Source organism: Lithobates pipiens, unplaced genomic scaffold, assembly GCF_037356315.1.
Source record: "Lithobates pipiens isolate NorthernLeopardFrog02 unplaced genomic scaffold, aLitPip1_a1.2 Scaffold_19, whole genome shotgun sequence".
NCBI lineage: Eukaryota > Metazoa > Chordata > Amphibia > Anura > Ranidae > Lithobates > Lithobates pipiens.
The window spans coordinates 38,760,446-38,780,004 of NW_027507764.1; the positions used below are offsets into that span (position 1 = coordinate 38,760,446).

General features: G+C 45.5%; 1 protein-coding gene across 4 annotated transcripts in view; it reads right to left on the bottom strand.

The window, feature by feature from the left end:
- Positions 1 to 19,559, bottom strand: part of ADCYAP1R1 (ADCYAP receptor type I) — a 335,354-nt gene that overhangs the window by 215,988 nt on the left and 99,807 nt on the right. For all 4 annotated transcript variants that reach the window (XM_077490662.1, XM_077490663.1, XM_077490664.1 and 1 more), the window contains exon 2: positions 12,085 to 12,245. In XM_077490662.1, the coding sequence (XP_077346788.1) occupies positions 12,085 to 12,135 (51 nt within the window). In that variant the 5' untranslated portion in view covers positions 12,136 to 12,245. The remainder of the gene's footprint in view (positions 1 to 12,084; positions 12,246 to 19,559) is intronic.

The following is a 19,559-nucleotide window of genomic DNA, read 5'->3' on the forward strand; positions in this document are numbered from 1 at the left end:
GGGGTCTGTACTAGGGGGGTTTGTCGTGGGGGGTCTGTACTAATGGAGGGGGGGTGGTTTGTCCTGGGGGGTTTATACTAATGGAGGGAGGGTGGTTTGTCCTGGGGGATCTGTACTAATGGAGGGGGTGGTTTGTCCTGGGGGGGTCTGTACTAATGGAGGGGGGTGGTTTGTCCTGGGGGGTCTGTACTAATGGAGGCGGGTGGTTTGTCCGGGGTGTCTGTACTAATGGAGCGGGTGGTTTGTTTTGGGGGGTCTGTACTAATGGAGGGGGTGGTTTGTATTGGGGGGGTCTGTACTAATGGAGGGGTGTGGTTTGTTTTGGGGGGATCTGTACTAATGGAGGGGGTGGTTCTGTACTAATGGGGGGATTGTCCTGAGGGGGGGTCTGGACTAATGAAGGGGTGGTTGGTTTGTCCTGAGGGGGGGTCTATACTGAGGGAGGGGTTTATACTTAATGGGGGTCTGCACTGATGGAGGGGGGTCTATACTTAGTGGAGGGGGGTCTGTACTGAGGGGAGAATATAGTTGGTGGAGGGGGGGTGATACCATATTTTACTGCATCGGGTGACACCAACCCTAGTGACGCCACTGCAGCCATGGGCTCTTATTTCCCCTCTCCTCCTTGCGTGCGCTGCTGTACTATGTTTCTTCCCCCGCCTTCATATCGGCCAGGGAAGAAAAAAAAAAAGGAGCAAAGAAGAGGATTGTGGGACATGTAGTCCCGAGGACTGGCAGCCTCACTGTAACACAGAAACTGCAGCCCACACAGCATGCTCAGCTGAATGGGAGAGAGAGAGAGAGAGAGAGCCAGGAGCCCGTGAAAGCTTTCAGGGAAGTACACCCAGGACTCCAGAGGGAAAGGACAGTGCTGGGGAAACACCATCAGAGAGAGAACCCTGCTGCCCTGCGCCACCAGAGGGAAAGCCACGCAGCCTAGCCTCATCCCTGGTGAAGAAAGAAATGGAGTCATTGCCAGAATAAAGATCTGGGCTCTACCCAGCGGAGTCGACACAGGCAATTCGGAATGAGCTGACTCCTGATCAGAGGAACCATTGTTGCTGTATCGCTGGGTCAGGTGAGAGGGCCGATCGGCCATTATCTACGTCCATAGGAACTGCAGTCTCTGACCATCTCTTGTAACATGTCTGCAGTCTCTGACCATCTCCTGTAGTATGTCTGCAGTCTCTGACCATCTCTTGTAACATGTCTGCAGTCTCTGACCATCTCCTGTATTATGTCTGCCGTCTCTGACCATCTCCTGTACTATGTCTGGGGGCTCTTTATAACAGAGATAGCGGGAGTAGGAAAAGGAAGGGAGAAGGAGTAAAAGGGGATGAGGAAGGAAAAAGGAAAAACATGGAAAGGAAGAAAATAGATGGGGTAGGAAGAAAGGCAAAAAGGAAGGAGAAAAGTGGGTGGGATGGGGGCAGTTGGCTAGAAATGTAGGGACAGAGTGAGGGAGAAAAAAAAATAAAGGGGTGGGGGATTTAGGTTTGGTACTCATCTTTAGAGTATTGCTAGATAGGGCATTTACAAACTTCGATGATCGCTGTGTAACTTTCCAACCACCTCAACACAATGTGCCTTTGCTCTACATACTATGATTTTCTAACAATTGCAGCCAATTTCCCAACAATGCACGCAAATGGAAAGCGGATTTAGACTGCACATCACACCCACGGAACGGGACAAAGCTTTCTTACATTGCACAAACTTTCCATTTCTGGACTAATACAGGAGACAAACTTCAAGATTCCAACTAGATGGTGTCTGACACCCTTCAGACTTGGGGTAATTCATCCCTCCTATCCTGACGCAGGCAGACAATGTGGTCAGGCCTTAGGCTTCTATCTTCTTACTCTGTGGGAATGCCAACCAATAATATTCGGAGAAAATGCAGTAGTTTTCATCTCCACATTGACATTTATCAAGAACATCCCTGCAACTCCTCTAAAATGACACACTCAACTATACTGCCCCACTGTATACCCTCTGCCATGAGGTCAATCTCATGGTTCTTTTTAGTTGCAGCAGCGTGTCAAGCCATGCATAGGAAATCCACCAAAAGGCCCAGAAAAGTCAAATTTTAGGGTCTCCTAAACGGAATAATAGGGATTGAACAACTTGTTGCCACTAATAATGGCACTAATAAGGGCACTTTGGAGAATTTTCTCAATTCTTGGAATGCCTGGATCGTACCACCAGAGGTTTTTATATACCAATCCTCTAATAATTTGGTGGTATATGGCCCTTGGACATGTTATCATAACCTGATTTTTATTGATTATGTAGACCCTCTACCTGATCTATCAAACCACCCACCCTACACTCCCTTGTTCCTTTCTTCCCGTCTCTCTATTTGAATAGTGTGCATGGGGGGCATGCACACTATTCATTTTCTTTCAACCTGTTAGTTTATACATACTCAGTCCCTTGCTATTTAAAACATGGTGGTTCTTTCTTTTGGACTTGTCTTAGCTATAAAAATTCTAGTCCAAATGACTTGCAGCTGTAATTGCTACGAAAAAGGTGGTTCTGCAAAGTATTGAGTCCGGGGGGCTGAATACAAATGCACACCACACTTTTCACATATATATTTGTAAAAAAAAATTGAAAACCATTTATCATATTCCTTCCACTTCACAATTATGTGCCACTTTGTGTTGGTCTATCACATAAAATCCCAATAAAATACATTTACGTTTTTGTCTTTAACATGACGAAATGTGGAGAATTTCAAAGGGTATGAATAGTTTTTGAAGGCACTGTAAGCTGCTTGTCTGAGAAACCAACACCTTGTCTGCTACATCTAGGTGTTAAGTAGTCCAAGACCCATATGTGACCCCAGCAAGCCATCATTAGAGAGTTCTAAGCCTGCTATAGGAACTGACAGACCCAAATCTGAAACTCACCCAGCACAGCCACCGACATCAAAGCTTTTACTTGAAGATGCTAGCTTTTTTAAATCTCCTTTTTTTTTTTACTAGAACTCCCTGCAAAATTCAAAACCTCCTTAAATCCAATAACTTCCTTACTTCCAATACAGAGGCTTCACTTACTGTTCCTCAACGTCCAGATGACTCTGATGCAAGAGAGTGATGAAATGAAAGCATCAACAGACCTACTAACTGCTCCAACAGGAAGAAGACCAAGGATGGTATTGACGGTCACATGACTGTGAGTAATATATTAAAATGCACTGATTTAAAAGCAACTTTTTAACTAAATTTAAGGCATTGATTCTCCACCAGACTTCAGTAATCTGGCTATAAGCTTCTATCTCACTGGTATTATACCCCAACAAAATGTCATCAAATCTTCACTGACACCAGGTCAATGTATTGGAGATGTTCCAAACCTGAAGGAATATTACTCCACCTTATTTTGACCTGTCAAAATATTCGACCCTTATGGAAAACTCTCTTTCCCATCTTCACTAAACTAAACCAACATACAGCCTCCCCATAATCCAACCTATTCTCTTTTGCATTTGAACAACATGGCCCAGACTAATACAAGAATAGTGTAGAGATAAATATTATATGTGACATGTTGGATCTAACTAAGCCTTTCTATAATCACGACCAAAAATTCAGATTTAGCTGGTACCCCTGTCTCCTAGTCTGTAGACTAATACAACTGTAGCGTCGGTACTCCTGATGAGTACCCGCTATTTCTGTAAATTTAGTTTTTGCCCAAAACTATAGTTGAGTTTTGGGGTTAATTGTTCTAAATTGTGCTTTGGCATCAGTTTGGCTGGGCTGTATTGAGGTTCTGCCTGGTCATAGGTGGAATTTGCACTTGTGAGAGGCATTAGAACGCAGTCTGGTTGGACGCATTGTGTACCAATCTCTTTCTCTGAGCCAATCAGTGAGCGCGTTGTCTCGCTGTGTATTCTGGGAGAGGGTGCTTAAGGTGCTGAAGTCATGTGGTTCTGGGTTCCGGTCCAGAAGTTGTTGCTGACTCTGTGGTCCTGGTCCTCCTAACCAGCCCCCAGGGGCCCTCATGGCCTGGGGTGCGGATCCATCCATTTCCGAGCCTCGGAACTGGCTAGTTCGAGGCACAGTAACTTGAAGGAGGATTCTAAGGTGTTCCGGTGCCATCTCGGGTTTGGAGAGGCCCAGCAACTCTACATGCAACCAGGGGAGGACTCTGAGCTGCCATGGGCATTAATTGAATCCATATTTCTTACAGTATCGCCGGATCGGCTGCAAGATACTGGTACAGTGAGAAAAGTTCCTACCTCTATCCTTCAATTTGCAACTAAGTTTTTCAACCAAGTATGAGAGAGAGACTAAAGCTGGAATCACTTGTTGGCTGCTAGATCCAAGGTCAAGGATTTATCCAACAGTTAAAGAATCCAGTTGCAAGTGGCTATTCCCTGGATTATATACAGAGAGACTTTTATTGAAGTTAGCCGTTCCAAGCACCTGAGCTAAACTTTACCCTTATACCCGCTATTCCCAACAAAGAGACTGAGTTTGTTCAACCGTTTTATGCAAATAAAAATCCTAAAAAGGAACTCAAGTGTCGTCTCTACAGTTACTGGGACATCAACCCTGGGAACCCCTAGACAAGAATAATGAGTGGCGAGCTGGAGGAGGTAATCGGTAAGCCCAGAAAAATTCAGCCGCTCCTTCCGGGGTCAGTGCTACACGACCATCCTCTGACTACTACATAAACACGGTAGGACAATCGATCATCGCACGCTTCAAAATCCTGTTTACACAGAAGGAGACCATATAGCCTCAAGAGCGCCGCCCACTTCCCTTTCTTCTTTGTAATGAGAAACATACTGATCCTTATGGTATATTGATTGTTGAGGACATGTGTTCTACTTCAATCCTCAACAGTAACATCTTCATCTTGCCCTTAATGTGCTCAGCATAATGTGTTGGAGATGTTCCAAAATCCCAAAGGCCATTACTTTATCTATTTTGGACCTGCCCAAATGTTTAACCTTTCTGGCAAGCTCTCTTCCTCATCAGTAATGATGATCCGTATGGTAATTTGGTTGTTGTAGTCTTGACTTCTACTTTAACAATGAACCAAATTGTGCTCAGCCCAATGATCTTTATGTTATGTTGGTTGTTGTAGACTTGACTTCTACTTTAACCCTGAACAATAACATTTCATCCTGGCCAATCTTGGCTCAGCCCAGTGACCGTAATGGCATGTTGGTTGTTGTAGACTTTCTCTCCACTCTGACTTTGAACATTAACATCTCATCCTGATTGGGTTTAGACAAATTATTTTTATGGTAGTTGGTTGTTGTAGCTTGGGATGGGCGAACGGTTCGCGGCAAATTTCGGCTGTTCGCCATCCGCCCGACCGGCGGACTTCCGTGTTTACTGTGTAAAAGAACTTTGACCTATGATGACACATCCATCATGGCGTACAGGACAGCCAATTGAGACATTACAGCACATGGACATTTGGACATTCCCCCTAACTTATAAATAGACCCGATCCGGTGGCCATTTTACATTCTTTCTACTGTCACTATAGGGAGAGGTTGCTGTGTGGAGCAGGGAGAGACTTCAATGACCCAAATCGCTAGCTATTAGGTCCACAAAAGTTCTGGTATCATGGTATAGGTGTTAGGTGTAGTTCAGGATATAGGTTTGAGGCACTGCTGTGCTAGTGATTGTTGCAGCAGGGACAGTCAGTTTAATCATTAGCTGTTACTATTAGGTCCACAAAGGTTCTTTTCAGGACTGGTATGGTAATAGGCTTGTACACGTATAATATTCTTTCTTCCAAATATAGAAAGAATATTATACTTGACTGCTGCCCTACTGCTGCAGCAGTCTTTTATCAGTATAGGGACTAAGGTACAGTCTGCTAATCATTCACAACCTACTAGTTCCACAAAGGTCCTTATAAGGACTGGTAAGGTCTAGGGTACTACAGTACATAGGGTTGGGTGAGGTACAGTCTGCTATTCCTTAAGGACTGGTATAGGTCCACAATATATAGGGTTGAGGTGCACTACCGCTGACTGCTGCCCTATACTGCAGCAGTCCTTTATCAGTATAGGGACTGAGAGTTTTGTCACAGGGTCATTTAAAAAATGACAGACAGAGGAAGAGGCAGGCCCTTCCGCAGGGGTGGTAGGGGTAGGGCAGGAGCAACAGGCTTGAGCCAAAGTGGGAAGTTGCAGAAGGTGCGTTCAATTACTTTAAAGGACGCACCAGACTTGGTTGAGTGGCTCACTCAGCCTTACTCTTCTGCACCCTCCTCTTCCTATCGATCTGCACCCTCTTCTTCACTCTCTGCTATGTGCACCCCCAAAGACACTACCACCAACAACACCACCACCACCACCATCACCACATACCTTCCGCTTGAGTCACAGGAATTATTTTCCAAGCCATATCAATACATTTCTGATGCGCAGCCACTCTTGGCATTGGATCAGGAAGAGGAGGTAGCAAGAACCGCCACTCAGCAGTCTGACGACAGTACCCAGATCAGCCCAAAGAGGAGGTTGGTCCCCGGTGTTGCTGCCTACTCCGAGATCTCTACTTATAGCGGTGGGGAAGGTGACGTTGATGATGACGTGTCTAGTGATGTCACGTGGGTGCCCACAAGAGAGGAAGAGGAGGGGAGTTCATAGGGAGATATGGACCAGCAGATAGGGAGGGGAAGCAGGAATAACTTACATTGCACAGGAGGGACAAAGCAGACTGCTAATGTATCAGGAGCGAGTCATCGACCATGTACGGTCACATCTGGCGCTCCCAGGACGCCGGCACATGGCTCCGCAGTGTGGGCTTTTTTTAACGTGTCCGTTGCTGACAATAGCGTTGCCATCTGCAATCTTTGCAGTCAACGCATTAGTCGCGGTAAGCCCAACACTCACCTAGGGACGATTGCCTTAAGAAGGCACATGAGCAGCCATCACCGAGCCCAGTGGGAGCAACGGAACACACAAAGCCACACTCCAGGCTCTCACCATCCAGCCTCGTCTTCTACTTCTCCTTCTCCTCTCTCCTCACAATTGTCCTCCACTCCACCTTCCATCACGCCAAGCTCACGTTTTTCTGCAAAAAGGCAGGCTTCCGTGGGCCTAATGTTCGAGCGTAAAAAAATGATGATGCCGGATAACCCTCTTGCCCAACGGTTGACGGCTGGCTTGTCAGAACTGATAGCCCGCCAACTACTGCCATATAAATTGGTGGACTGGGAGGCCTTTCGCAAATTTGTGGCCATTGGAACACCACAATGGAAGGTCCCAGGAAGGAAGTATTTCTCAGAGAAGGGCATCCCAGAGCTATATGGCCATGTTCAGCGGCAAGTGAATGTATCTCTGGCACACAGTGTCGGTGCCAAGATACATCTGACCACAGACACGTGGTCTAGCAAACACGGGCAGGGAAGGTATATCACTTTTACTGCCCACTGGGTGAACCTTCTGACGGCCGTCAAGCATGTAACCCGTGGCACCCGTGTAGATTTGGTTTTACCGCCACGGATTGCATGCAGGCCTGGCTCTTCTTCTCCTCCTCCTCCTCCTACTTCATCCTCCTCCCTCTCCTCCTTGGCTGACTCCTCCTTTTCCGCTGCTAGCGTCTCTTCCGCTGCGCCGCCCAAGCTCCCCAGAACCTATTCGACATGCCAGGTGAGACGTTGCCATGCCGTGCTGCGTCTGTTGTGCCTGGAAGCCAAGAGCCACACTGGCCCGGCACTCCTTTCAGCTTTGCGTTCACAGGCAGATCAGTGGCTAACACCGCTCAATTTTACAGTTGGTAAAGTGGTGTGTGACAACGGTGCCAATCTGCTTAGCGCATTGAAACAGGGCAAAAGATTCGTTGTCAAATACCCTGGGGTCCAGGACATCTTGTGGCAGGCAAGGAAAATCTCGGCCCATTTCAAAAGATCTTACACGGCCATGGCTCGCCTTGCTGATATTCATCTTATTTGCGATTGCCCGACGCGATGGAACTCAACCTTCTATATGCTTGATAGGCTGCTTCAGCAGAAACGTGCAGTTAACGTCTACCTGTATGAACTCTGCGGCAGAACAGGTTCTGGGGAGCTGGGTTTTTTTTCACCACGCCAGTGGTTGCTCATGCGTGATGCATGCAGACTTCTGCACCCATTTGAGGAGATCACCAAACTGGTCAGTCGCAGCCATGGCGCCATCAGTGACATGGTACCTTATGCCTTCTTTATGGAGCGTGCATTGCGTCGTGTCATTGATCAAGCTGTGGAGGAGCAGGAGCGGGAAGATGAGGAAGTCACAATGCGGGATGAATTCCCAGGGGGGGCTACTTTATCTGAGACAAGTGAACAACAGGAGTCTGAAGAAGAGTCAGAGGAGGATGGTGCCGGGGTGGATGAGGAGGAGCAAGAAGAGCATGCTTTAAACCTTTCTGGGATCCCTGTTGTTGTGCGTGGATGGGGAGAGGAGAATGAAGAGGACGACATTATCCTGGATGATGAGCAGGAGCCAGGCCACCACACCGCTTCCAGTTTAGTGCAAATAGGGGCCTTCATGCTCCAGTGTTTCTATTGTGTACAAACACAATATGGCGGAAATGTTACCGCCGTCACAGAGGGCTGGCAGAATGCAGCACTTCCAGGCCTTGCTTCGAGAAATGCTGCATTCTGCTTTTGTGTGCGCTGGCAGAGGAGCAATTCCCACTCCCAGAGAAGGAGTTGCGGGTACTAATCCAACAGCGCCTGCAAGAAGAGGCCGGTTTGAAGATGTGTTGGTGACTTCAGATATGAGGTCATTCTTTCAGCCGACCCATCGACAGGTGTCATCCGGATCCAGCATCAGGGTATGCCTAGACCGTCAGGTGTCCGACTACATTGGGTTAACGGCCGATGTGGACGCTCTGGGGAGTGATGAACCCCTGGACTACTGGGTGGGCAGGCTTGACCTCTGGCCAGAGCTTGCCCAAATTGCAATCGAACTGTTGACTTGACCCTCGTCCAGTGTCCTGTCCGAAAGGACGTTCAGCGCAGCAGGGGGGATTGTGACCGATAAGCGTACTCGCCTAGCTCACGACAGTGTTAACTACCTCACATTTCTAAAAATGAATGAGGCATGGATCTCAGAGGAATTCAACACATGTGACCAGTAGACCATGTATATGTCTATAAACTATTTTTTTAATCGAGCACACAGACCTTCTTTCTTCATTTGGCTCACTTCCTTGTCCAAAAAAAGCACACCGTACTATATGCCTGCACCCTCCTGTTTGAAGAGGTTGAGCGGTGTCATATTTCTACTGGGGCTGCTTATTATGAGGGGCTCCCACCATCCCTGTGCTGTGCTGACTTCCTCCTGGGGCTGCTTATTATGAGGGGCTCCCACCATCCCTGTGCTATGTTGACATCCTCCTCGGGCTGCTTATTATGAGGGGCACCCACCATCCCTGTGCTGACTTCCTCCTGGGGCTGTACCTCTGCTGTGCATATTATGAGGGGCTCCCACCATCCCTGTGCTATGCTCATTATGAGGGGCTCCCACCATCCCTGTGCTATGCTGACATCCTCCTGCGGCTGCTTAATATGAGGGGCTCCCACCATCCCTGTGCTGTGCTGACTTCCTCCTGGGGCTGCTTATTATGAGGGGCAACCACCATCCCTGTGCTGTGCTGACTTCCTCCTGGGGCTGTACCTCTGCTGTGCATATTATGAGGGGCTCCCACCATCCCTGTGCTATGCTCATTATGAGGGGCTCCCACCATCCCTGTGCTATGCTGACTTCCTCCTGGGGCTGCTTACGGTGCAGGTGTCAGTGCTGTATATCATGGTGCTGGTGTCAGTGCTTTATGTCACGCTGCTGATGTCAGTGCTCTCTATCACGGTGCTGGTGTCAGATGACTCTATCACGGTGCAGGTGTCATTGCTGTATTTCACGCTGCTGGTGATCATCTCCTGCACCCTCTTCTTTGCCTACCCTGACCTTCCCTCTCCTCCATTGCCTTCATGCGCTCCACAGTCCTGAATTGTCACAACAATTTCACATATCAAAAAAGAATGCTTGTAGTTGTCGATCCCAGATTCACCTCATACATGTGTTATGTCATTGGCCATGTGGTGGGACTATGTTTGCACAGCTAGTAATTATTTTGTGGCTGCAAATTTGACCTGTAGGTTTGCAAAGTTCGCCTCCCATTGAAGTCAATGGGGCCCGCCGCGAACGTTACGGTTCGCGAACTATCGGCCGCGTTCGCGGTCCGCGTTCGCGAAACGTCCCGTCGGAAGTTCGTCCATCACTAGTTGTAGCCTTCTACTTTAACCCTCAACAACAACTTCTTCTTCCTGCTCCTATTATGGTCAACGCAATGTGTTGGAAATCTTCCGAATCCGAAGGAACATTGCTCCACAGATTATGACCCTGCCCAAGTGTTCAACCTTTCTGAAAAGCTCTCTTGCCCATAAATAAGGATGATCTTTATGGTCTATTGGTTGTTTTAGACTTGCCTTGTACTTTAAACCAGAGCAGTAAAGTCTATTTCTGACTTACCCTGAACATTAAAGTTTCTTTTTGGCCATGCGGTGCTCAATCCAATGATCTTTATAGTATATTGGTTGCTGCAGACTTGCCTTCTACTTTAAACCAGAGCAGTAAAGTCTATTTCTGACCTTACTGTGATAAGCACAATGTGTTGGAGATGTTCCAAATTCAAAGGGACATTACTCCATCTATTTTGGACTTGCACACACGTTTGACCTTTCTGGTAAGCTCTCTTCCCCGACAGTAGGGGTGATCTTTATGGTAAGTTGCTTGTTGTATACTTGGCTCCTACTTTAACCCTAAACATTAAAGTTACTTAATGGCAATATTGGCCTCAGCCTAATGATCTTAATGGCTTGTTGGTTGTTGTAGACTTGCTGTCAACTCTAACCTTGAACATTAACATCTCATCCTGACCATATTATACTCAGCGTAATGTGTTGGAGATGTCCAAAATTCAAAGGAATATTACTCCATCAATTTTGGACCTGTGGTTTAAGGTTTAAACTTTTTGGAAAGCTCTCTTCCCCATCAGTAAGGATGATCATTATGGTATGTTGGTTGTTGTAGACTTGCCCTCCACATTAACCCCAAACATTAAAGCCATATTGGCCGTATTGTGCATAGCCAATTGATCTTTATGATATGTTGGTTGTTGTAGACTTGATTTCTACTTTAACCCTCAACATTAACATCTTCTTCCTGCCCTTAACGTGCTTAGTGTGATGTTTCGGAGATGTTCCAAATCCGAAGGGACATTATTCCATCGATTTTGGACCTCTCCAAATGTTCAACCTTTTGGCAAGCATTCTTCCCCATAAGTAAGGATGGTCATTATGGTATATTGGTTGGTTTAGATCTGCCTTCTACTGTAACTCTGAACATCAAAGTCTCTTCCTGACCTTACTGTGATCAGCACAATGCATTGTCCAAATTCAAAGGTACTTTACTACATCTGATTTGGACCTACCCACATGTTTGACCTTTCTGGCAAGCTCTCTTCCCCATAAGTAAGGATGCTCTTCATAGCATGTTGGTTGTTATAGACTTGCCTTCTACTGAAAAATAAAGTTTCCTCCTGGCGTTTTTGTGTTTGGTGTTTGCAAAATCGATATATGTTTAAACAGGTTATTGCAGCCTTTCTTAACCAGAGTTCAGTGGAACCTTAGGGGTCTGCCAGAGGTTTCTAGGGGGTTCCTTGAGCAATGAACAATTTTTTGCCCTCAGATCAGCAACAACTGACAGCAATTACCCTTTTTTCTATCTGTAAGGGGGACATTCTTCCCAATGATCACAAAAGTGCATTTTCTTTCCAGCGACCATTATACTATATATATATATATATATATATATATATATATATATATATATATATATATATATATATTATGATCTGCAGATATATTTATTAGCAGGGGTTCTCTGAGCCAAGAATGTTGTTTCAAGTGTTCCTCCATGTTCAAAAAAGGTTGAGAAGGGCTGGTTTACTTTATATAGCTTTGCTCTGCTCTACATTCACTGTAGGCTACAAGAAAAATTACAAGGAGATTGTACATAACACACACTATAGATTAAATTCTACACAGATGTGTTTTGATACCTACCAGCGAGGATGCCACGATAAGCAGGAGGTACACTCTGAGCAGAAACTCCATTTTCAGATGCCGTGATTGGCCTCAAAATACACTGTGGTGTTGTGTTCGCTGCGAGAAATAAGAAGAAAAACTTTCCACACGAAAAAGCCTTCAGACTCCAGTCCAGAGCTCTGTAACAAATAATAAAAAAAAAGAGTTAGAAGAAAGAGACAAGAAATTATACCAATACATTCTCTGCACTGCCTGGAAAATGACAGTGAAACTGAACCACGGAATATTGTATTTTTCTTTTCAAAGGGCCGTTGAAGCGTAAGTGTTTTTGAAGGACGCTCAACAAAAGAACTGGCAACTGAGATAAATGTATTGGCGGTGCAGACTCTCGGCGCATTCCCACAATGCTGCCCTCTGATGGAAGGAGCCGTGACCCCCTCCCGCCTGCCGTTGGGTTCAGTCTGCACTTTTTCTAGACAACGACAATCAGGCTGGGTGCCTTTGAGGCAATTGTGCGCATTATTTAAAGCTGGTCTCTGCTTTAGCTATAGGTTTATCCTAGCCTCTTCTACATAGCTAATGTATAAAGTCATGGAACCCTAAGGTTCCTCCAGAGGTTGATAGGGGTTTCTGGAGTAATTAGCATTTCTGCCTCTCAGATAAGTTCCCACTCACACCATTACTCTTTTTAGCTATCTGTAAGGGGAGAATTCCTCCCAATGACCACAAGTGTAAGGAGCATTCTCCCTCAACCAGGGTTCCTCCAGAGATTGCTAGTGGTTCCTTAAGCAATCAGCAATTTCTTCCTCTCCGATAAGTTCCCACTGACACCATTGATCTTTTTAGCTATCTGTAATTCTTCCCAAAGACCACAAGTTTGAGGAGCATTCTTCCCATTGACCAACACACGAGTGTATCATGCGTTGTAGATATAGTAATATTTAGCAGGGTTCCCCTGAGACTGGACATTATTTCAAGGGTTCCTCTGTCTTGAAAAGGTTGAGGAAGGCTGCTATAAAGGCTCTTATTCAAGGTTTCTCAACCAGGATTCCATGGGTTCCTAGGGTTCCTCCAGAGGTTGCTAGGGGTTCCACGAGCAATGTGCAATTTTTGCCTTTCAGATACGTTCCCACTGACACTGTTGATCTTTTTAGCCGTCTGTAAGGGGATAATTCTTCCCAATCACTACAGGTGAAGGGATCATTCTTCTTACTGAATATGACACTAATGTATCATGACTTGTAGATATAGTAATATTTAGCAGGGGTTTCCTGAGCCTGGAAACCTATTTCAAGTGTTCCTTTGTGTTGAAAGGTCTAGAAAGGCTGATATAAAGGCTCTAATTGCTGAAGTCATCAACCCTAAAAGAGCATCCTAGATCTTTTTGCTAACTACCTCACTCAACTCCATGGTGGACATGCTGTTTGTTGGTGGTAGCTTAATGGATGTAATGGAATATAATTCAGAGATCTGCCCACCTCCCACCACTGTTTTCAACAGCCAAACCTTCAGTATAATTTTCACTGGGATGCTTAAGACCGGGTTCACATATGCTGTGGCCATGGCTCGCGGTCCGGTACGCCCCCGTTCTCCGATTCAGGTGCAAATCAGGTCTGAATATTTGCCTGAATTCGCACCTGAACCGGAAACCAAAGACACACAGGGCCATTTTTAAATGCGGACTGTGGCCTCCCCAGAGATGTGTGAACCGGCTCAATTTAGAGTCAATCGCACTCTCCTGTCATGCGAAGTGGATGCAGGGAAGCTGCATACAATTTGTACAATATGTGTGAATCCAGCCTTGGGCAAATAAAATTCCCAATATCTCATAAAACATATATTTTTATTTTTACATCATAAAAGAATGAGCACGGTTAAAAGAGAATGAAGTTCTGTACATCATAACAACTTTAATTAGTTGTACTTCATATAATATACCCAAGTTTGACCCAGAAGGGATCATGCATAAACTGCTTTGTGCTTGATGTTTCTATGCATATTACAATGCCAGGATGAATTTCAAACAATGTCTTCATCCGGTAAAAGGGTATGCAATATACAGTATATAGTCAAAAGTATTGGGACACCTGCCTTTACACACACATGAACTTCTGTATCAACCCAGTCTTAGTCCGTAGGGTTCAATATTGAGTTGGCCCACCCTTTGCATCTATAACAGCTTCAACTCTTCTGGGAAGGCCGTCCACAAGGTTTAGGAGTGTGTCTATGGGAATGTCTGACTATTCTTCCAGAAGTGCATTCGTGAGGTCAGGAACTGATGTGGATGAGAATATCTGGCTCACAGTCTCCGCTGTAATTCATCCCAAAGGTTTTTTACCGGGTTGAGGTCTTGGACCAGTCAAGTTCCTCCACCCCAAACTCGCTAATCCATTAATTTATGGACATTGCTTTGCGCACTGGTTCAAATCAATAGGTGGAGGGGGGATCATGGTGTTGAATTGTTTTTCAGGGGTTGGGCTTGGCCCCTTAGTTCCAGTGAAGGTAACTCTAAGCCCTTGTACACACGGTCGGAGATTCCGACGGAATGTGTCCTATCGGACCGTTTTGTCGGATATTCTGACTGTGTGTGGTCTGCATCAGACTGTTTCCGTCTGAATATCCGACGGACCAAGTTTTTCAACTTGCCGGTAAAATTTTCTGACAAAATGCTCCGATCGGACATACTCCGATCATGTGTAGCCTACTCCGACGGACAAAGTGCCATGCATGCTCAGATCAAATTCCTAGACCAAAGCTATTGGCTACTAGCGTGAACGTAGTCCCGTCGTAACGAAATAACGGCATCACGTTATGTACAATCGGATTTTCTGACAACTTAGTCCGACCGTGTGTATGCAAGATCACTTCCGGACCTCTTCCGGAATTAATCCATCCGAATTACTCCGACGGATTTGGTTGTCGGAATCTCCGACCGTGTGTACAAGGGCTTAAGGTGTCGGCATACCAAGACATTTTGGACAATTTCATGCTCCCAACTTTGTGTGAACAGTTTGGGGATGACCCCTTCCTGTTCCAACATGACTGTGCACCAGTGTACAAAGAAAGGTCCATAAAGACATGAATGAGCGAGTTTGGGGCGGAGAAACTTGACTGCCTTGACCTCAACCTGATAGAAGACCTTTGAGATGAATTGCAGTGGAGACTGCGAGCCAGGCCTTCTTGGTCCATGGATGAACGAGTTTGGGGTGGAGAAACTTGACTGGCTTGCACAGAGTCCTGAACCCCAACATCAGTGCCTGACCTCACAAATGCGATTCTGGAAGAATGGCCAAACATTCCCATAGACACACTCCTAAACCTTGTGGGTGGCCTTCCCAGAAGACTTGAAGCTGTTATAGCTGCAAAGGGTGGGCCAACTCAATATTGAACCCTACGAACTAAGCCCTTGTACACACGGTCGGAGAATCCATCGGAATGTGTCCTATCGGAACGTGTTGTCGGATAATCCGACTGTGTGTGGCATGCATCGGACTGTTTCCGTCGGGATATCCTTTGGACCAAATTTTCAAACTTGCTGGAAATATTTTCCGACAAACTGGTCCGCTAGGACATACTCCGATCATGTGTAGAGAATTTTGATCAGACCAAGTGCCACGCATGCTCAGACCAAATTCCTACATCAAAGCTGTTGGCTACTAGCCTGAACGTAGTCCCATCGTAACGAAATTATGTCATCACGTTCTGAAAGATCGGATTTTTCGACAACTTTGTCCGACCGTGTGTATGCAACAGTTTCGGACAAGATCCGACAGAAAAAATCCGACGGATTTGGTTGTCGAAATCTCCGACCATGTGTACAGGGGCTTAGACTGGGATGCCATTAAAGTTCATGTGGATGTAAAGGCAGGCGTCACAATTATTTTGGTAATATAGTGTATTTAAAGCAAACCTGTTGCTTTGCATTGAACGGGTGAAATAGGTTTGCAATAAAACCATTTTACTTAGTTGTAATTAGTGCTTCCGATGCTTTCTCATTTAATTACAAAACGAAAAAAATATCCCAGGTCGGTATTCTTTGAATTCCAAAAATGTGGGCAGCATTTCGTGTTGTCTTCATGCAGAGCAGAGACACAATGCAGAGCAGAGAAACGCCGCTACAGCAACAAATAAGAAATAATGATATCCATATGCCTAGAACAAGTAGCGTCTGTGTGAGTTCCGGTTTTGCTGAATTAGTTATAAAAATATCTCCATGCGTGGTGATTGTGAACGCATTGGAGGACACAAAAGCGCAGCGCTGGGTGAATGATGGGGAAGGTGCACAGGTTAGGCAGGCAAGAGTATTCATACAGAGAGAATACAACAGCTGGAGAACTCCCCAAAGTCTTATCATTTATTTATTTGCTTATTGTGATAACATGGAAGCCAGGTTTGCGTCCTATACCAGGCGCTTGTTGTTTATGCCACATCTTCCGCTCATCCCTAATGCACTGTGAATGAAGGTGGATTTAAAGGGACAATACAGTTCATCTTCAGACAGCGCACATTTTGGATCATTGCTGTGCTAAGCAGGGCTTTTTTTCAGCAAGAACACAGTTCTGGCACCTCTAGCATTGAATGTACAGTATCTCACATTTTCCACATTTTTGTAAATATTTTATTCTATCTTTTCATGTGACAACACTGAAGAAATGACACTTGTCTACAATGTAAAGTAGTGAGTGTACAGCCTGTATAACAGTGTAAATTTGCTGTCCCCTCAAAATAACTCAACACACAGCCATTAATGTCTAAACCGCTGGCAACAAAAATGAGTACACCCCTAAGTGAAAATGTCCAAATTGGGCCCAATTAGCCATTTTCTCTCCCCGATGTCATATGACTAATTATTGTTACAAGGTCTCAGGTGTGAATGGGGAGCAGGTGTGTTAAATTTGGTGTTATCGCTCTCACTCTCTCATACTGGTCACTGGAAGTTCAACATGGCACCTCATGGCAAAGAACTCTCTGAGGATCTGAAAAAAATAATTTTTCTCTACATAAAGATGTCCTAGGCTATAAGAAGTTTGCCAAGACCCTTAAACTGAGCCGCAGCACGATGGTCAAGACCATACAGCAGTTAACAGGACAAGTTCCACTCAGAACAGGCCTCGCGATGGTCAGCCAAAGAAGTTGAGTGCACGTGCTCAGCGTCATATCCAAAGATTGTCTTTGGGAAATAGACATATGAGTGCTGCCAGCATTGTGGCAGAGGTTGAAGGGGTGGAGTATCAGCCTGTCAGTGCTCAGACCATACGCTGCACACTGCATCAAATTGGTCTGCATGGCTGTCATCCCAGAAGGAAGCCTCTTCTAAAGATGATACACAAGAAAGCCCGCAAACAGTTTGCTGAAGACAAGCAGACTAAGGACATGGATTACTGGAACCATGTCCTGCGGTCTGATGAGATCAAGATACGCTTATTTGGTTCAGATGGTGTAAACCGTGTGTGGCAGGAACCAGATGAGGAGTACAAAGACAAGTGTGTCTTGCCTACAGTCAAGCATGGTGGTGGGAGTGTCATGGTCTGGGGCTGCATGAGTGCTGCCGGCACTGGGGAGCTACAGATCATTGAGGGGACCATGAATGCCAACATGTACTGTGACATACTGAAACAGAGCATGATCCCCTCCCTTTGGAGACTGGACCGCAGGGCAGTATTCCAACATGATAACCACCCCAAACACACCTCCAAGACGACTGAAAACGACCACTACCTTGCTAAAGAAGCTGAGGGTAAAGGTGATGGACTGGCCAAGCATGTCTCCAGACCTAAACCCTATTGAGTATCTGTGGGACATCCTCAAATGGAAGGTGGAGGAGTGCAAGGTCTCTAACATCCACAAGCTCTGTGATGTCATCATGGAGGAGGGGAAGAGGACTCCAGTGGCAACCTGTGAAGCTCTGGTGAACTCCATGTCATGTCATGATCTGGGGCTGCATGAGTACTGTGACATACTGAAGCAGAGCATGATCCCCTCCCTTCGGAGTGTATACACACACACACAGAACCTGTGTGAATGACCCTTATTTTTTGATATTTTTGTTTTACATTCTTTAATTGTTTGTATTTTTTTTTATTTGTGGGAATTTTTATTTTTTACATTTTTTGACGTGCTTTTTGGGGGGCCTTGGTGAAATATAAGGGATTGATAGACCCCCTGAAGTCTCACTTTTGAGACTGAGAAACTGATTCCTTTCTGCAGCCTCAGCCGCACAGAATTAATGAACAGGAAGAACTCTGCACAGCCTTCCTGTTCATTCATAAACGGAAGCATAGTAAACAGAGTTATGAATGAACACAGTGTCAGAGATGAAGGGGTAATTTTTACCAGCCCCTTCCCCGCTCTCCATCCTGAAGATCTCCCTATGTGTCTGCAACAGCTGGCAGGAGAGGAGGGAGGCTGGCAGCACTGCTGGGGGTCGTTACTTATTTTAATGCACACAAGGTGATTAGGGTGTGCCCAGGCACACCCAGCAAACCCCTTGCGCACACCTGTGGTGCTAAGTATTGATGTGGATCTGCCTATACATTTGTCAGTATTCCACTTATTTGGATCCCGTGGATGGGTGTTGAGGAGCACAGGGTAAAAATGTTCATATCAGGTCTTTTTTTACTTTCAAAAGTTTGTATTTATGTATTGTAAAGCAGAAGTTTAACAACATATGGGCCCCGCAGTGCCAAATATGAAAGTACGAAATAAAAATGTGTAGTTCAAGAGATTAAACTATCAGTTATTATAGTAAAACAACAATCACATTATGAAGGATGTACCACTAATTTTAAAGGCGAAAACCCATAAAGTGGTAAGGCTGTAACTCATAGTAACATAAGCGTATCAAAGAAGGTATCATCTTGTTGATAGAACTCACATATAGGGAAACCTGGTACATACCAAGAGTTGTGCCAAAATAATATTACTAGCACATGCGACCCAAAAATCACATAAAAGGAAAAAAGGAAAACCTAAAGACCAGCACAATAGATGAAAGAAAAGAAAGCAGGAAAAAAAAAAGAATAAACTAGAGAAAAAGGAGACATCTAAGCCCTTGTACACACGGTCGGAGTATCTGTCGGAATGAGTCTTATTGGACCGTGTCGTCAGATAATCTGACTGTGTGTGGTATGCATCGGACTGATTCCATCCGAATCTCCGTCCGACCCAATTTTCCAACATGTTGGAAATATTTCCAGACCAACTGGGCCGGACGGACCTAATCCGATCATGTGTAGAGGATTTTCATCGGACCAAGTGCCACGCATGCTCAGATCAAATTCCTACATCAAAGCTATTGGCTACTAGCCTGAATGTAGTCCCATCGTAACGAAATTACGTCACCGCGTTCTTGGCAACAACTAAATCAGACAACTTGGCCCGACCGTGTGTATGCAACAGTTTCTGACACAATCCGTCAGACTAAATCCGACAGACAAAATCCGACGGATTTGGTTGCCAAAATCTCCGACCGTGTGTACGTGGGCTTAGAGGGA